Genomic DNA, 20,715 nt, shown 5'->3' with positions numbered 1-20,715 from the left:
TTAATGTATCGAGTCTCGAATGTTAAAACACACAAATCTATACCAAAGTAAAACACAAACTAGAACCTACCCACAACTGCTGCAAATTGTGACACTCACTGATGAGCTTGCCATTGACATTATTTAATGGAATACCTATCTGAGATATACTACTACTCAAATAGATAGAAAATGACAATACAGAAGATAACAAATAGCATTTTCCTGGTAATTAACACAAAGTTGGTAGGTGATTATATTAGGCTCTACACCCTTTTTGACCATGTGTTTAATTATATCCTCAGCATCTTCAACTTTCCCTTCTTCGCATAGTCCATCTATTAGTATATTGAAGGTTCGCACATTTGGATAAATATTAAGGTTCACCATCTCAGATAACAAAATCTTAACCTTTTCCCACTGACCAATCCTACACAAACCATCAATTATTGAATTATATGTGACTACAGTTGGAGGTATGCGTTTCTGCTTCATCTCGTTCAAAAGGTTGATAGCAGCATCTAAGTTTCTATCTTTGCAAAGGGCATCAACAACAATGTTGTAGATATATGTGTCGAGCTTAGAGTTCCCTTGTTCCATTAACCAGAGCAAACTTACAGTTTTTTCAGTATGCCCCCTTTTGCTGAGCCCATTCATGACGATTGCATACATGAATTCATCGGGCTCACAAATTTTCTCTGTCACCAATTTTTTGAACAATTCAACTCCATCTTTAAGTTTATTTTCAGTAAAGATACCCTTTAATAGGGTGCTAAAGGTGACAACATCAAATGGAATGCCATTCTTCAGGTAAATGGGTAACACCGAAAATGCACAATCAGAACGATCCATCAGACAATAACTATTAATCACACCAGTCAAGATGAACCCATCAATTGGGATACCCAATTTCTACATTTCTCGAAAAAGAGAAAGGACAGTAGTGTAATGCTTCATACTTATCATAATCTTAAACAATTTACAGAAATCAACAACTGAAGGAAGAGTGTTCATTGTAACCATTTGATTGAAGAGAGTAACAGCATCATCTAAACTCTTTAGTTTCTCAAAATTGCTACTATTTAACCCAACATTATCCTTTCCTAAAATGGATTTATCACTATGATAGGAAGAATAATCTCTCACTGTAATTTCCCAAGTAGGGAAGAAAGAGATAAAGGGAATATCATTGCCTTTTCGCACAGAAATTCTCTTCATCTTCAATGGCTAACGAATCTCAGTGTGCCCTAAATTTGTTGGGGACACAGAAATAAATTGTATAATTAAGATTTTAGGGTTTAAAATATTATTTTAATAATATTTATATATTATCTAGTAAAATATTATTAAAGTGGAATGAGATGAAAAGTGGGAGTTTGGGAGCGGCAGGGAATTAGATGGTCAAGGGGTGGTGGTTAGAGTGATTGGATGTGTCGAGAGGAAATAAAAAAAACTTAAAATGTCACTTATTCAACTTATTTTTCTTACTCATTTTTCTTGTTTTTAAGAAATTTATTTTAGAAAATGATTTTCAAACATATTGACCAACCAATAAAGGAAAATTGAAAATATTTTTCACCAAATACCTTGATTTTTTATTTGATGTTTGCATTGGAGCTCAGATTAAAGTTTAGGAGGTAATTTAATCTTTACATAATTTAAAAGCTCAAGTTACAAGCTACGTATTAAGTATTGGTTTTATGTATTAGTAGGTTCAATCATGCCACCACATATTATACCACCAAACATTTTTATAAAAAAAAAATAACACTTCACTATTAAAGTCAAGTTTCTTTTGTAACTGATTTCCGATCGTTGTAAATGACCCCTTTTATAACAACCTTATCAAATATTAATTATTTTAGTCTACTGTTTTCCCACTTTTATTGCTAGTCATTTATTTTCATAATAAATTTTAAAAAATAGGGAAAAGGCATAAATTTTCTCTTGAATTTGTACCGAAAAGTCAGTTACATGCTTATACTATCGCGACAACGTATTACACACCTAATCTTTTTCAAAGTGATATTAATACTCCTTTCAAACGTACAAAATCAGTCACACAATATAGCGTGGTATGCACACGCCTGCCACATCTATGCAAGCCTACACGTGTTATTTTTTTTAAAAAAAAAAACACACTTTTTTTCCAACCATTTTTGCATCTATCTTCTCTCTTCTTTCTCACATGAAGAACTCCATTTTTGCCTTTATTTTCTCTCATTTTCCTCACCTTAGTAACTTCATATTTGTTTTTAAGAAAATCACCCACAATATCATTCTCTTCTTCCTCCATTATTGATACATAAATTGTTGTTGTAATCAATAACTTTATCCAATTTAGTCTTCTTTGTTAATCCAATTGAAGCCATTGAAGCAACATGTAAATTCATCAAAATCAATGGAAAATTTCTTAGGTTGTGATGAAATTGAGTGAAAGATTGTTGAATTGTGATAAGAAAAAAATGAAGGAAAAGAAGTGTGAAGGAGAATAAGGGTATTAGCATGAAGAAGAAGAAGAAATAGAGGGAGGCGTGGGGGAGTGGGGAAATTTAAAATATATTGTGACTTTATTTTTGATTCAAACGCGCCTATTTTTTATATATATTTAATTTAATTTTCACGTCAATTCTGGGGTGATATTAATATCACTTTGAAAAAGATTAAGTGTGTAATAGATCATCACGATAGTTTAAACGTGTAACTAACTTTTCGGTACAGGTTCAAAAGGGAATTTATGTCTTTTTCCTAAAAATAATACTAAATGCTTTGTTATTATAAAACCATATATAGTAGTAATAGTTTAGCATTTTGATCAAATATTTTAAATTTTTATATACACTATTTTTGACAAAGAATATTACTTTGATACATACTTTGGTAAAATTAAAAAATTTACATTGAAAGATCTGGCGTATATTTGGTTTTCACTAGACAACAAAAATTCAAATCTTATTAATGATGAATTATCCTTCTTTAATTTTGAATTATTGAAACATAAATATTTTTAAATATCAAATATTGTTATAGGCGCTGTTTGCAATAAATTTTCTCAAAATAAATTTAAAATATTATTTTATTTATCAAGATTGTGAGTACATATTTATGTGTTCCCTTGATTCTTCTTTCTAAAATTTCTCTGTGATTCGAGGGCAGCGCGAACATCTGTGTAGATGGGATTTGATTCATAATGTCAGCAAGCTACGGCTTCAAAGCTTACCTTATTTAGAAAAAGAGAAAGGGTGTTATCCGAAATGATTGGGCGTAAAGCGTCTATAGGTGGCTATTTAAGTCCGCCGTCAAATCCAAGGGCTCAACCCTGGACAGGCGGTGGAAACTACCAAGCTGGAGTACGGTAGGGGCAGAGGGAATTTACAGTGGAGCAGTGAAATGTGTAGAGATCAAAAAGAACACCAACGGCGAAAGCACTTTGCTGGGCCGACACTAACGCTGAGAGACAAAAGTTAGGGGAGCGAATGAGATTAGATACCCTAGTAGTCCTAGCCGTAAATGATGGATACTAGGCGTTGTGCGTATCGACCCGTGCAGTGTTGTAGATAATGTGTTTTAGTGACGTATTTCTTGAATTAGGATGATGTGCCTCTTTGAGCTTTATTTGATCTCCACGAAAGAATTTTATGAATCTTCATGAAGTATTTGATTGTCAAGAAGAGTCTGGCCTTATCTCGTTCTATTTGTGATTATTTCATGAATTTATGGAATTCTCGAAATGCATTTTCAAGAGAATATAATACCCTTTATATCGGCATGAACTAAGGTTTAGAGTTGAGTAGCCTCCAAGAATCCTAAGTGGAATTGAACATGTCTTTTAGAGTTTCAATTAAAACTGAACACGTCTTGTAAAGTCGTATAAAAATTTTATGTCTACATACATATAACAGTCAATTTCTATATAAATTTAAAAAAATTCAATACAAACGAGGCGATTATAGAGAGGTGTAAGTTAAGAATATGTCAACATCTCATCTCTCATACGGTAGGCCTAACTATATGCCAAATAATATTTTCTTTTTGTATTATATATAACTAAATGTACACGAAAGGAAAACATTCAATAACCAAAACATCTTCAAAACTATACTATATTTTTCACTCATCAAACAATATGTTTGTAACAATTTCTGAAGAGATTGAACTTTGAAGTTCCTGTTCCAGCAAATTAAGCTTGGAAAATCTATGGCACTATTCAACTAGCACATATTGTAGTTAAAGAGATTTCGGATATCGTTCATAGGGTCGATATACTCGAAGGTGATGGTGGTGTTGGAACAGTCATCAAAGTAACATTTCCACCAGGCACACCACTTTTGACATCTCACAAAGAGAAATTTGTTGTTATTGATGATGAGAAGAGGGTGAAAATAGCTCAAGTGGTGGAAGGTGGACTTCTTGATCTTGGATGTACACTTTATAAGGTTAATTTAGAAGTCATAGAGAAAGGTAAAGAAATATGTATCACAAAAGCAACAATTGAGTATGAAGTCAAGAAACAATAGCTAATAATGTATCATATGTTAGTATCCAACTCTTTAAGGCCATAATGAATTCGGTTGCAAAATGTCTAACTCAAGGCAAAGATGGTCAATCTTCCGCCTGATTGAGAGGTGGATTTAGGATTCAGAACACCATCATGAACATGAATGTGATCATATTATATGTATGATTTTAAGTTTCTGTTTGCATATGTATACTTAGTTCGAGCCAAAAGCGTCGTATTTAATTAAACCTACAAAACTCGCCCTTGATCCGACTCTAAGTCTGTTTTATTTTACTAGAGAATCACGAAGAGTTGGTCAATGGTTCAAACTTTGTTTGAATTATTGATGCTACAAAACTCATCAAATATTGATGCTACGATGATTTCAAGTATTTTGACAAATTTGTGTTTCTTTCTGCTTAGTGGATTGGTCATGTAAATTGTGTTATGCAACACAATTGGTTTCATGTTTATGTGTGTAGATTGTGTTAATCCATACAAGGAGCATACTTAAGTGGTCAAACCAATAAGATTCAAATATCATATGGTTAAATCGGGAAAAAGGGTGAGTAAAACAGCTTATGAACGATCAGTACACACAGTAATTTTAGTGCTTGAAAAATAAACAAGAAAATATTATTTCAAAAATATTTATATATTATCTAGTAAAAATTATGAAGGTGGAAGATGAGAAGTGGGAGTTTGGGAGTGGCAGGGATTGGATGGTCAAGGGGTGGTGGTTGGAGGGACTAGATGTGTTGGGCGGAAACAAAAAAAGCTTAAAATGTTACTTATCCAACTTGTTTTCCTTCTTTCTATTAGGGAAGTCAGTTTCCTCATTTTTAAGGAACTTATTTTTATAGAGAAAATGATTTCCAAAAATATTGACCAACCAATAAAGGAAAATTGAAAAATAGTTTCCAAAAAATATTTTCCTCCATGCCAAATACTTTGGTTTTTCATTTGTTATTCACTTATTTGCCTAGGAGCTCAGATTAAAGCTTAGTAGGTAATTTAATCCTACCTAATTTAAAAGTGCAAGTTACAAGCTGGTTTTATGTATTACACCTTTTATATTAGTAGGTCCAATCATGCCACCACATTTGAAGATGAGTCATAAAGCAACAATAAATTTATCCTCATCTTGATCTATTTGTGATTATTCCATGAATTTATGAAATTCTCGAGATGCATTTTTAAGATAATATAATACCTTTTATATCGGCATGAACTAGAGTTTAGAGTTGAGTAGCTCCCAAGAACCCTAACTAAAATTGAACATGTCTTTTAGAGTTTCAATTGAAATTGAACGCGTCTTGTAAAGTCGTATAAAATTTTTATGTCTATAACAGTCCGTATGTAAATAAACTAAAAAAATCTCTATACGCGATTATATAGAGATGTGATGGTACAATTGGCCGGCCATATGCTAATATAAGTTAAGAATATGTCAACATCTAATCTCTCATTCAGTAGGCCCAACTATATGCCAATTATTATCTTTTGTCTCTATATATGACTCAATATACATGAACGGAAAACATCAATAACCAAAACATCTTCAAAACTATACTATATTTTTCACTCATCAAACAATATGTTTGGAACAATTTATGAAGAGATTGAAGTTCCTGTTCCAGCAAATGAAGCTTGGAAAATCTATGGCACTATTCAACTAGCACATATTGTAGTTAAAGAGCTTCCGAATATCGTTCATAGGGCCGATATACTCGAAGGTGATGGTGGTGTTGGCACAGTCATCAAAGTAACATTTCCACCTGGCACACCACTTTTGACATCTCACAAAGAGAAATTTGTTGTTATTGATGATGAGAAGAGGGTGAAAATAGCTCAAGTGGTGGAAGGTGGACTTCTTGATCTTGGATTTACACTTTATAAGGTTAAGTTTGAAGTCATAGAGAAGGATAAAGAAACATGTATCACAAAAGCAACAATTGAGTATGAAGTCAAGGAAGAAGCAATAGCTAATGTATCATATGTTAGTATCCAACCCTTCAAGGCCATAATGGATTTGGTTGCAAAGTGTCTAACTCAAGGCAAAGATGGTCAATCTTCTGTCTGATTGAGAGGCGGATCTAGGATTCAGAATATTATGATGAACGTGATGGTTGTCTTATTATACGTATTATTTTAAGTTTCTTTTTTACATATGTATACTTAGTTCGAGCAAAATGTTGTGTTTAATTAAACCGACAAAACTCGTCTTGATCCGACTCTTAAGTCTGTTTTGCATTACTAGAGTTTCATGAAGAGTTGGTCAATGGTTCAAGCTTTGTTTGTATTATTGATGCTATAAAACTCGTCAAATATTGATGCTACAATGATTTCAAGTATTTTGACAAATTTATGTTTTCTTCTCCTCACTGGATTGGTCATGTAAATTGTGTGATGCAACACAATTGGTTTCATGTTTGTGTGTCGATTGTGTTAATCCATACAAAGAGAATACTTAAGTGGTCAAACCCGTAAGATTCGAATATCAGATGGTTAAATCAGAAAAAAAAGATGAGTAAAACAACTTATGAACGATCAATACACACAATAATTTTAAATCTCACAAGGATTTAAATTTTACTCTACTACATAATCGATATCAATAAGGTGTAGATGAGAAAGATATTTGTGCACTCTTTCTTCTCATCTTCTATATAATTGAAAAATTCCATGGAGGATTTACCTTGACTTAAATCTTAATTCAATAACAATGAGAAATTCATTTTTTAAGGCATTCGATTCATGAAGTCCACTGGTCTGACTAATTTGAATTCACACTGAATAGATCTACTATGAGAGAGTAAAGCGTTGTATACCAAAAAGATCTCTATTTATAGGATTTCAACCCAACTGGTTAAAGGCACAAAGATCTCAACCATTCCACCATACCTTTGGTGGTGGATCCATTTCTCAATTGTGATCTTCTTGAAGCCCTTTTCAATTCACCAATCTAGACACAAGCCTAAATATATTTGTTTAGTGGCTTAATTCTAACTTAGTTTGCTACTTTTTTCTTCAATGATAAAAGTTGACAAAACCATGATTTTTCCCTATATTCTTCATTGATAAGATCTAAAAGAAGGGGGCCTTAGCCATCATCAAAAACCATTCTCTTCCCCTATATTCTTCATTGATAAGATCTAAAAGTAAGGGGGACCTAGCCTTTTCCAAAAACCATTCTTTATCCCTATATTCTTCATTGACATGATCTAAAAGTAAGAAGGGGAGGAGGGGGTACCAAACCGTTCCTTTTCCCTATATTCTTCATTGATAAGATCTAAAATGCCTTAGATAAAAGACCATTCTCTGCCAAATTTCAAACCGTGTGTCACTGACACTCCGAGGATTTTTCAAATATCGAAGAAGGGAACCCCAGAAAGGAGATAGCAGTCCCATTTTTCCAACGAGTTCGAACCACCTATCACTGACGCTCGAGAATGTCTCGGTTATAAAAAAAAGAAGGGGAGCCCTAGGCAGGTGCTTGCTGAATGGTTCATAGAATTTCCTCAAGGTATTTTACACTAATGATGTGAAAAAAGTTGTCAATGCATATAACTTTAATCCATTTGCTAATTACACCATCTTAAGGCACAAACTTGAAGAGTACATCATTAATTGTGACCTAAAACTTAATAAAAGTATTTCCAGTCATACTTCCCTTCCACTCTCACAGTCACACTTCCTCCAGAGGTCATGTAACTGATAGCCAAATCCTGTCAAAGAAGGTGGTTAACCATGTCATATAATATAGCCATGAGATGTTCTATCTGCAAGATAGCAAAACTTTAAGGGGTCGTTTGGTTGGGAACAATTTATTCCGGGATAAGTTATTTCACCATGTATATGGGATAACTTATCCCATCACCTAAAGTATAAATGGTGGGATAAATAATCTCAGGACCGCCTAATACCTCCAACCAAACACAGGATAGATAGTCCTGCACCCTTGGATTATTATACCTTATACCTCACACCAAATCACCTAAGGGGTGATTGGATTATACTTTTTGCAGAGGCGAGAAGAGAACACTTGCTTTGGAATTTATGAAGATGGAGTTGGAAAAAAAGTTCGGAGCACTTTCCTAAATTTGGAATCAAAACTCCAAGTTGGATTTGGTACTTTTATAACCAAAACTGATATTGAAATAAAGTAGAATTATTCCAGAAAAAAAGTGAATAATTCTCAAGGCATAAATCATCTTTACATTATAACTCTCACATAACTAGGAAGTGAACCAAACAACCACTTAGCACTTTCTGTGTGTAAGGAGGAGATTACAACACAAGAACAAAAGAACGAATCTTATCCATTTATTCAGGAAAGAGAGGGGGGAAGAGAGAGAACAAAGATTGAGGGAGCGGTAAACAAACCTTGGACTTAGCTTGTGGTAGGAAGATATACTCTTATGGTGTCTTTCATAGCCAATTTCCTCCTACACGTAGGACATTTACCCTGAGCAGCAATGGAGGCTTTTATGCACGCCTTGCAGAAAATGTGACCACATTTAGTCGACACCTCCTCAACTAATGGACCCATGCACACTGGACAGCTGAATGTAGGCTCTTTTGGTGGTGCTGGTATTACGCTTTTTAGATCAACTCTCTGGAACGAGGAGCAAAATTAATTAGAATAATGTATTGAAACTTAATATGGTGGATCCACTGAAATATATTTTTTGGAAAAAAAAATAGATACTTAAAAACAAGATAATTTCAGCTATAGTACATGGCATGTACCCTTGGACAGCTATGTCCTTCTAGATCAATGTGAATATCACCATTGTTTGTTGCTTGATTTGTAGAGGCTCTTCTACGCTTGTCTCGACTGTTACCCCTAGACGTACGGTCCTCTGCAATAGCCATGAACCAACCAAAGTCGATCACAAAGGGTAAAGGAAGAAATAAATCAAGCCAAGCTTTTCATGAAAATGGACCAACCCAAAATTACATCAGGTCAAGCACTTTTGATGCAAAATTAATTAGAGAACCATAGATGCCACAGCTCAAATTCCCTGTGTTATCTACACATTCCTTCTCCGCGCAACCACAAGAGGATAACAAGAAAAAAATTACTCTAAAGAAAATTCAGTTGATACTGGCAAAGTATTATGTCACTTCAAGATTCATTTTAATCCTGATTTTTCCTGTATCATTATCTTGCTTTGAATTTATCTAGGAAAAAACGAATCCTCCATTCCATCAGAATAGATACTCCTGGAGTGCACAAATTTAGTATTGAATTGGTACCCTTAAGGAAAGGGACGACTTTCACAGGTCCAGAATATCTGGATCTGGAAAAAAAAAAAAAAAAGAGATGAAAGATCATCTTGCTCCACCCATAAAGAGAATACTATAATTGCAATCTCATATCTACTTAATCATTAAAGAAGAAAAAGAGAGGCTACTCTAAGCTATTCTAGTCAGATAATTCCTATCTAGAGCAAATAAAAAAGTTCTATAGCTCCTGATCAGGCAAAAAAGAAGAAGAAGTTTTATAGCTAAACATGAACAAACAACCTGCAGGTGTAACAGGTGTAAGAGAAGAATAAATTACCAGAATCCACATCAAGCACAATAACCCGACCTTGATTCCTTCTGGCGTTGTTCTTAGCCTAATGAAAAATGAGAAAATCTCTTAACATATTAGACTTGATGGGAAAAATCAGCCGTAATCACATACATGATGCACCACTAAACAATCTTAACGAAGGAAAATAGAATAGTATTGGAATGTACATACTGCTGCAAACGCCCTAGGGGATGATATAATCACATCATCATCAAGTGCCTCAACATCAATTGCTGCAGGTGTCAAAGAGGCACCTCTTAGTCCATGTGTTGTATCCCCAGACACAACATGAATAGGAGCTCCTTCCTGATCTCTGTTCTCAGCTGGTGGTGCAGCATTTAGATCCACATTTAGCACAGTATTTCTTCTCGACTGGGACCTTGTACGCCTAATTGGTTGTGCGCTTCTATCTCCGGTACTCATGCTATGCTCAGTTGTAATCTCCAGGGGTTAGCTTCGACAGTATTGATTCCTAAGATGTCAAGTGAAATTATATATCAAGAAAAGGGAAAGACAATTTGAAGTTATGCTAGGGTTTATTTTCATCATAATCTGTTATATCATAATGCAAGGGACAACAAGAACTGGCAGTATAATTCAAGTATCGTAAATTTACTAAGTATACTTCTGCATTAACTCTTAAAGTGGATTTTTAACATACACCATGGCGAGAAGCAGAAATGAATAGACTTGCAAATTGCAAGTTGTATGCTTTCGAGTATTTTAGCAAATTAGAAGTTAAATCGGACTGCGATCAATGGATAGGAAAGCATGGACATCGAAAGTTTGATAGCACTGTGTGAGTATCACTAGAACCCTTCACACTCCATCTGCCAACCTTAGTCAAGTTCTACAGCTTAATACTAAGCTCAGTACAACAGAATCAAATAGCTTTTTCTTCTTTTTTTAAGTAACTTTGACTTTGAAAAGTTATCCGGCTTAACCATAGCCCATTCAAGTCCAAATTTGAATCTTACACATAGTTAAAGAAGACCCGGACCACAAAATTAACTTCCACATTGTAACCTCAAAAACTTATTATGTCTTCTTCACTTCTGTATTTTCCTTTAACTGATTTGATGCGCGTTACTTGAGTTGAGGATTTTTCAGAAACAAGCTCTCTACCTCTGGGTACACTCTACCTTCCCTAAACCCCGCTTATGGGACTACACTGGGTTTTTTGTTGTTGTTGTTGTATTAAAACCTCAAAACCAATATTAACAGTGTGAAAGCAGTAAGAGGATCCTCACTTTAAATCGAACTGTTTAAACAAAAACTCAGCAATTTGGCAAAATTTTAGCAGAAACCACACAACTTAAATCTAGTGAGTTGACTATATAAATCCAGTGTATCCTACACTCTATTTGTCCCTATTCAGAGGATTCAACACAATTTGACTATATTTAGACTGATTATCAAATCTACAGAAACCCTCATTTACTTTGTGATGCTCAAAAGAAACCACACAACTTAAATCAACTCAACACGCTTCAATCCCAAACCAGTGTGTTGCCTATAAATTCAGCGTATCCATTCCACTCTAAAAAATTTTGATAATCGTGGTGTCCAGGTCCGCTTGAACGCACTCAATTAATTCCACGGGATACCTATCAACTTCCACCAGCAATAGGTACACAATTTGACCATTTCTAAACTGAATGTCAAATCTATAGAAACCCTCATTTACTTTGTGATGCTCAAGAGAAACTACACAACTTAAATCAACTCAACAGACTTCAATCCCAAGCTAGTGTGTTGGCTATATAAATCCAACATATCCAATTTCCACTATTTTACATTTTTTGATAATCGTGATGTCCAAGCCAACTTGCACTCACCTCGATTAATTCTACAGAATATCCATCAACTCCCACCAACAACAGGTACCAAGTACACAATTTGACTATTTTTAGACTGAATATCAAATCTACATAAACCCTCATTTACTCTGTGATGCTCGAAAGAAAACACACAACTTAAATCAACTGAACACTTCAATCCCAAACTAGTGAGTTGGCTATATAAATTCAACACATCCATTCCACTCTTATTTTATTTTATTTTTATAATCATGTTGTCCAAGCCAACTTGCACCTCAATTAATTCCAGATGTTGACTATTTTTAGACTGAATGTCAAATCTACAGAAACCAGTCCACCACCACCACCCCCTCTACTTTGCGATGCTGCAAAGTAACCTTACCCATACAACTATAGCAACAACCACCAAACCCGCTATCTATCTATTCATACTTAATAACAAACAATTTCAGTAAATATATATAACATATAATTGGAGCAAAAACATGATTTTTTTTTCGTCACAACACAAAAAATTAGGCGAAACTTTTGCTGATCACAACACAAGGCTGTATAATTAATCGATCAAACAGATAAAAAAAAAAACTAAGAACACGAGACAATTGAAGCGATAATTTCAAAGAAATTAAAGGATCCGAATGAAAATCGAACCTGAATTTGTTCAGAACTCCAAAAAATTCATAATCAAAAGGGCATAAATTAGGGTTTTTAGAGAAAGAGTGAATAGCAGCGGTTTTATCAACTTTGAAATTCAAATACTGTTAAACACAAATTTGTTTTAATTGCAAGGTTTGCGAGCGAGGACGCTCAATATAATTTGTAAGATATTATGATTTGAAATATATATATATATATATATATATATATATATTATTTTTTTAATTAAATTTTTGAGTCCATTTCTAATTCATTTTATTAAGTAAATTTTGCCTAAATCACATAGTGAAAAGACCCAATTACAATATATCCCTCATTTTTATGAAATTACGCAATTTTCTCTTTTTTTTCAAATTTTTGATACATTACTTGTTGTGCTGATACATCAGTTTTTTGGTGTAAAATAATTAATGTTGTTGGGTTATTTATGGGTAGTAATGTAATTCAAGTTATGATTGATTGTTTCAATCAATTACCATGCTAATTAAGGCAAAGAATTTTTTAAAAAAAGAAACAGATCTGACTATGAAAGAAAACTCAAAACAGAGCATAAGTTCTAACAAAAAAGGGTGTGTTTGGTGCTTGGAACTGCAAAAATAGGGAAATAGCAACTTATACAAAACATACTTTGGTAGAAAATTCGAAGATATCCTAGTATCAAACACAATGAAGTGTTCGAGAATGAAGGTACACACCAGTTATTTTTTTTAAGTAGTTATCTACTTGATACATAGTTGCTTGATACATAGCTATAGGATACATCAGTTCTGTATTTTTTGTTATCAGTATTACCTGATATATCAGTTCTGATACATTATTTATGTATTTGATACATCATTGCTGATACATATCTGTGATAATTATTTACTGCAGGTTGTTGCTTCATCAGAATATCTTTATTTTGTTTATGAGTCAAGTATAAGATACATTGTGTGTCTTGTTGTGGCAGGTTTCAACTAGACGAGATACCATGTCCACACGCAATTGCAGTGTTGAAGAGCAAGAACATTACAGGCATGCACCCATACTATTTTGATTACTACAAATCAGAGGCGTTGGCAAATACTTATGAATTTCCAATTATTCCAATGGTAGATAAGAAAGATTGGTCTGTTCCGAAAGAAATTTTGAAAGAATTCGTCTTGCCATCAAGATACAAAAGGATGCAGGAAGACCAAAGAAAAGAAGAAAAAAGTACTCTAATGAGAAGATAAGAACGAGCACAAATTCTTATAGTCGTTGTGGCCATAAAGGCCACAACAGAAAGAGTTGTAATTTCATTCCCAAAGAGAAATGATGTTTTGTTATGCCAGGATACATTCTATTTGGATCATGTACTTATATCTACATAGTTTTTTTTTACATTATAGGTTGTTTTTTATACATATATCAACTAACCAGAATAGTAATTGAATATCAATAATTGATACATGGATAGTTGATAATTATATTCATTGTAAGTTACTTGGTATTGATAGTAATTTCGAATCTGATATATAAGAATAGCGGATACATAAACATTCGACGTATTAAGGTTGATACTTTAAAGGTTGTTGTATTAGTTTTCAACTAGATTGTGGTTGATACATAACATGTTGTATTGATATAGATTGTAGATGTATCAAGAGTTGTAAAGATTGATGCATGAGATTCTGATACATAAATGTAGATGTATCAGAATCATTAAATACCAATCAATTACAATCTGATACATAAACAATATGTATCAGAAGTTGTAATGATTGATGCATGAGATTTTGACACATAAATGTAGATGTATTAGAATCATTAAATACCAATCAATTACAATCTGATACATAAACAATATGTATCAAAAGCTGTAAAGATTGATGCATGAGATTCTGATACATAAATGTAGATGTATCAGAATCATTAAATCTTGATACATTACAATCTGATACATAAACAATATGTATCAGAAGCCGTAAAGATTGATGCATGTGATTCTGATACATAAATATAGGTGTATCAGAATTATTAAATATTGATACATTACAATCTGATACATAAATAATATGTATCAGAAGCTGTAAAAGATTGATGCATGTGATTCTGATACATAAATGTAGATATATCAGAATCATTAAATATTGATACATTACAATTTGATACATGAAATAGATGTATCGGAAGCATTCAAGTTTGATAAATCAAAATATGATACATAAATATTAGAAAAACTTAAAAGTTTGCTAAATTGTTGAATAGCCAGAAAAAAATGTTTATTATTGATACAAAAACATAATTGTACATTCTATTACTGTAAAATTAAAAAAAAGCTACTCGACGTCCATCGATTCTCCTTGACCAGGAGGTATGCAATTCCTCTCTGTTTTTTTCTCGAACTCAAGAAGTAAGACGCATTTGATGATTTGCCCTTGAAAATTATACTGTGACATATCTAGATAGTGATCAAATATGATTTGTCGAAATAATTGTATAGCTTCATCACCTATTGATGATTTGAAATCATCAATAAAATTAGTCGTATATGCAGTGTTGAATCTTAGGGAGTGTGAGGGGATCTTCTTGATGACGTACTTCATTCCCTGCATTGACATGAAAACTGATTAAATACAACTTAATTTTTGTATTTAAACATGATGTATGAGAAGCATTATATCTTGATACATGAGATTCTGATACATAAACAAGATGTATCATGAGCATTAATGTTTGATAAATGAGAATCCGATACAAAAAAAATAATGTATCAAAAAAAAGATAAGAATCTGATACATAAAGTAGATGTATCAGGAATCAATAAAATTTTAGAAAAATGATATTTAAAAAAATTATATAAACAGGATGTATCAGATTCTCATGTAAGCTTGATACATGAGAATCTGATACATAAATAATATGTATCAGAAGCAATAAATCCTGATATATGAGCATTTGATACAAAAATACGATGTATCAGAAAATAGATAAGAATCTGATACATAAAGTATATGTATCAGGAATCAGTAAAACTTTAGAAAAATGACATTTAGAAAAAAAAATAGGATGTATCAGATTCTAATGTTAGCTTGATGCATACGAATCTGATACATAAAATTATATGTATCAGAAGCAGTAAATCTTCATAAAAAATCACATTAAAAAAAACTTATAGAAACTCATACCTTTGGGAGATTAAGGCGTGTTGAAACCCCTTCAATCTTCTTGTCGGCTTCTTTGGGTGAATGTTGAACTTGAGATTTCGACTTCAATTTCTCACAGAGCTTATCCATTACTGATGGATCGTTACGATGTTTGGATCTAACCTCGTCCGGTGAAACAAGAATTTCTTGATTTTTATTCAACTGAGTAAGACCAACACTAAAAGATGGAGCAAATTTCATGTGTATCAGTGAACAATGTGAGTAAAAAAAATTACAGAAAAAAACAGAGGAAATCGAAGAAAGTGAGAATGAAGTAATATACCATTAAAGGAAAAACTTGATTATACCTTACTTAGATGCTTGAAATTGAGTAATAGATGGACTGAAATTGAAAAAAAAAGAAACTGTCATCGAGGAGGCTGAAGAATAGGCGTGAATTTAGGTAACTGATATAAGGTAAAAGTGATGTATCAGTGAAAGAGTGAGAGAGTTAAAAAAAATAGGAATTTTTGATATTTTTCCAACTAGTTGGGAGTATTAGTAAATATGGTAATATAACATGTGTAAGTGGGTAATTTTCCCATTTATTAGTAAATTGAATGAACAAGAAATCAGTTCAATACAAATAATGGCAGGCCCAAAAAGAAACCCGATCCATTATCATTTCTAGGTTTCCTAAATTGAGAAAAATATCTGAATTTTGTCAAAGATTACTCAGTACTCTTTCTTTTTTGTTCCCTCTGCCCTGAGCTCTCTGTGTTTCTCTTCTTCTGACCTCGCAAAATTATTTAAATAAATTGTGTATTTAAGTATTTTTTTTATGAAGCTGATTTATCACACTTACAGTAGGGTTTATAGCTGAAAGTAGGTACACTGACATGGACTGCAGAACATGTTTAATAAGAATATACCTTTCCCCAAATGATAGTAATCGATTATGACATAGACTAAGTCTTTCAAAATGAGATTTGTTCTTTCTACCATAAAATACAGGACATCCCAGATAAATAAAAGGAAAAGCTCCTTGCATGATTGATGTTATTCTTTTGATACGATTGCATATCCTCACCGAAGTCTTTTGATGTAGAGAGAATAGGCTCTTGTACAGATTGATCATTTGTCCTGACACCAGTTCATATTCTCTTAGCACCTTCATCTTTTTTTTTCATTGATCCCTTATGCCCTGAGTAGAATAATATGGTATCATCTACATAAGATAAATGATTTATTTTAGGACTCCACTTAGGCATACCATATCCTTTATAATCATGATCTTCAAAAAGTCCATTTAGATTTCTAGCTAGTACCTCTGCACCAATGATAAACAGAGTAGGTGATAATGGATCACCTTGTTTAAGTGCCCTAGTTGATTGGAAGAAATCATAAGACTGACCATTCATCAACACTGAATACCAGTTGTTACTTATCATTCTCACAATCATATCTATGATTCTTTCAGAAAACTCAAACTTTCTTAATATTTTTACAATGAACTTTCAAGACATCTTATCATAAGCCTTTGCCATATCTAGCTTTACTACTACATTATGCTGCAGCTTATTTCTCCTATTAATATTCCTGATAATCTCTTGTGCCAATAAAACATTTTTAGTTATGCTTCTTCCCTTCACAAAGCCTGATTGATTAGGAGAGATAATTTTAGGGAGCACTTCTACCAACCGTTCATGCAACAATATAGAAATGATTTTATTGATGAAAGTACTCAAACTTATAGGTCTCAAATCTCCAAAAGTTTTTACCTCTTCCTTCTTAGGAATGAGCACCAAGTTGGTATGAGCCACATACCTGGGTAACTCCTGTCCACGGAAGAATTCCTTGACCATGTTTGTGACATCCAACCTAATTATATGCCAACAAAATTGAAAGAACAGACCTGAAAAGCCATATGATTGACTTGTATTATCCCAATTTAATGAACTAACCACTTGCTTCACCTCTTCTATATTTGGCATTTTACCTATCTCCTCACTCCCATCTTCAGTAATCAGTTTAGGAATTCTTTGTATGATTTCACTGTTCATCATCTCTTGATTCTTTATAAACTGCTCCTTGAATACATTGACAGCTTCCTCCCCAATGTTATTATGACTATTTATAATATCCTCATTTCTTGTCTGGATTTCATTTACTTGCAACTTTCTCCTTCTGCCCTTCACATATGCATGAAAAAATTGGTGTTTTTTCCCCATTTGAGAACCATTTCATACCAGCTTTCTACTTTCAGTATTCCTCCTCTATGTGAAGGAATTTCTTCAATTCTGCTTCTACTTTGTTGAGTAGACCCTTGTTCTTTTCAGTTGGATAAATTTTCATCTAAATCCTCTTTGTTTTCACCATATCCTCCAATGTGGCAGTTTTTTGAAAGATATTTCCGAATGTACATCTGCTCCACTGTGTTAGCACAATTTTGAGCATTTTCATCTTTGCATGAACAATGTAAAAAGAAGATCCCGTTATGTCCTCCTTCCTGCTTTCCTCCATCACCTTCAGAAACTCCTTGTGCTTTGTCTAGAAATTCAGAAATCTAAAAGGCTTCTCTGGTACCTCCTATGATATATCACAAACTATATGTAAAGGGGTATGATCTGAACCTTGTCTAATGAGATGATGCACCTCAGAATTAGGTAGCATCTGCATGAATTCATTATTTCCAAAAAAAATTGTCTAATCTCTTAAAAATAAAGTCATCTTCAATTCTTCCATTCCACTAAGTATAACAGCTCTCCACAAATTTTATTTCATTCAATGCATAAACATTAATGTAATAAGCAAAATTTGTGGTTTTTTGTTGTGTCACTGATAGTCTACCTAACTTTTCTGCTTCATCTACTATAGAGTTGAAGTCTCCCCCCACCATTCAAGGATGGTTCTATGTTCAAAAATACTCTCCAAGTCATCCCATAATTTCAGTCTTTCCAGAGCACTACATCTTGCATACACTGCTATCACACTGAAATATTCATTCCTTCTCCTTAGTTGGTAATTTATTGTCAATTGTTGATAAGTATCTGTAGAACCTTTCTCCACTCAATTTTCCTCTCAAAAAATTCAGATTTTTGATGAATAATTTTCCCTAGCATTAGGAAGCCCGAGCTTCCTCCTATATACCTCTAATTCTGTAGGGCTAGTAAATAGTTTTAGTAAAGCTACGTAAGAGTAATGATGCCCAACTAATTGCTCAAAAGATTTTTGAGTTTTTATTGACCTAATATTTTAAAAAATGGCTTTATTAATCATTAAACCGATGTAGAGGACCCTTTTTTTTCCTTATAATTATTTATGATTGAGACTAAGTCTGCGTTGTTGTCTTCTTTATCTTCCCCTTAAAATTTGCAATCTTCCTTGGTGAGAGATCACCACTTTTACTGACACCTTCTACATTGTTATCCATGCATTCATCCTCCTCAAAATTTTGTTTATCTTTGATTCGTTGTTCTGACAAATTGTTGATTTTTTCTAAACTTTTTTCTACTTCCTTTTCTATTTGTTTATCTTCTTCTTTTGGTTCCTCCACCTGATGCAATTCATGCTCACCTCCATTATTGTCCTCCCCACTGATTTCAATGATTACCTACTGTCTTTTCTTTGGAGTTTTTTCTGGTTGCCTCGAATCTTTGATCATGTCTTCATTACTTATTTCATTGACTGGACTTTGATCATCTTGCTACCTGCTTTTACTATTGGACTCCATAGATTGTGTTCCTACTCTTTCCTCTGACTTCTTTTCTTTATCTTTATTTGAGTTTACTTTTAATTCTTGTGTTTGTACCTCTTTAGTCTTCTTTGTAATCACCTCATTTCCTACATCTCCTCCGTTCTCCTGTGTTTTCTCTTCCAAAGCCTTGAATTTGTTCTCTATAGTTGCCCCTTGATCTTTTGTTTGTTATCTAGAATTTCACTTTTGTTCCATTCTATCCCAGTACTGATTTCTCCCCCATTTATAGTATTTTTTCCTTTCTTGCTCCTGGAAAGGTGCCTCTTCTACCTCCTTTTATTTCCCTTTGTCCCCCTTCATCACAGGATTATTATTCGTGTTATCTTTGTCCTCTCCCTCCTTTTTATTGTTGTTGCGTTCTTCTTGCTCTTTCTTTTTTGGGTACAACTCTGGATGAATGATAAAACATTCTTTTTCATTGTGCCCTTGAAGCTTACAATTCTTACAGTATTTGGGGTCATAATCATATTTGGTTGTGATCCATTTTTCTTTCAATTCTTCTGATTTCATCTTTATGCCAATATTTATTCTTTTTGGAAATTCAGCTGGTAAATCCACTTTCACTTTGACCCTTGCACAGCTTGGCCGAATTTTTTTTTGTATGGCCAAATCAACTTGCAATGGTTTACTTACTGCTGCAACCAATGAGAAAACTGCCTCTTTGCGGAAAAAAAATTGATGGTAATGATGGGAACAAGATCCAAGCTATAGCCATTGATGTCTCCTCTTTTGGATCAAAACATGGATCCCATTTGAGTGTCCTCACTGGGTATGACCAATGATTATGAGCAATATAAAATTGTGGCTTCGACAATAGCTTCACATAGTCATCAAGTCTTGTAGTCCTAATCAGAATATGTCGACTACTTAATAAACCATTATTCACCTCAGCTTTCAACTCACATTGTTTAGGAATAAGTGGTCTTAGATCTTGAATGTCAGGCCACCCATATGAAAATTTGCCTATCACTGTATATTGAAGAACTTCATTCAAAATCATCTGGTCTATCTCCTCTTTTTCCCAAACTATTCTTGGTTCCCTATGTAGGTATGCAATCTGTTTAAAAGGAATTAGCTTGTATTGGGCTTGGGGGTTTTGCTCGTGTTTGCATACATCATCCTCCTTGGTTCTTCTGTTAACACAACTATTGACCCAACCTCCACCAGAGGAGGCTGGCCAACGGCCAAGGTGGCCATGTCTCCGATGCGATTCCGATGTAATTAGGGTTTGGTGGCAAGGTTTCTCAAGCAGAGAGCAATTTTTTTAAAATGATTTGAAAATATATTTTTCGTATATTTTTATTTATTTATTT

The 20,715-nt window shown here is 33.5% G+C and overlaps 3 protein-coding genes across 3 annotated transcripts; 1 reads left to right on the top strand and 2 right to left on the bottom strand.

The window, feature by feature from the left end:
- Positions 1–156: 156 nt before the first annotated feature.
- Positions 157–1,233, bottom strand: LOC129898861 (putative pentatricopeptide repeat-containing protein At1g12700, mitochondrial). The gene has a single exon (XM_055973572.1). It carries the CDS (start codon positions 829–831, stop codon positions 157–159), a length of 675 nt encoding a protein of 224 aa, XP_055829547.1. The 5' UTR covers positions 832–1,233.
- A 2,000-nt stretch (positions 1,234–3,233) lies between these two features.
- Positions 3,234–6,560, top strand: LOC129898859 (norbelladine synthase-like). The gene is made up of 3 exons (XM_055973571.1): positions 3,234–3,334; positions 4,235–4,440; positions 6,097–6,560. The coding sequence occupies exons 1-3, from the start codon at positions 3,234–3,236 to the stop codon at positions 6,558–6,560; spliced, it is 771 nt and encodes a 256-aa protein (XP_055829546.1).
- A 1,402-nt stretch (positions 6,561–7,962) lies between these two features.
- On the bottom strand, positions 7,963–12,678 carry LOC129901442 (uncharacterized). The gene is made up of 6 exons (XM_055976618.1): positions 12,533–12,678; positions 10,233–10,533; positions 10,047–10,104; positions 9,230–9,342; positions 8,864–9,095; positions 7,963–8,205 (listed from the first exon to the last, which is right to left on the bottom strand). Exons 2-5 carry the CDS (start codon positions 10,482–10,484, stop codon positions 8,871–8,873), a joined length of 648 nt encoding a protein of 215 aa, XP_055832593.1. The 5' UTR covers positions 10,485–10,533; positions 12,533–12,678; the 3' UTR covers positions 7,963–8,205; positions 8,864–8,870.
- Positions 12,679–20,715: the final 8,037 nt, after the last annotated feature.

Source organism: Solanum dulcamara, chromosome 8 (assembly GCF_947179165.1).
Source record: "Solanum dulcamara chromosome 8, daSolDulc1.2, whole genome shotgun sequence".
NCBI lineage: Eukaryota > Viridiplantae > Streptophyta > Magnoliopsida > Solanales > Solanaceae > Solanum > Solanum dulcamara.
Note: the sequence above shows the minus strand (reverse complement) of the source record. Positions and strands in the feature narration are given on the sequence as shown.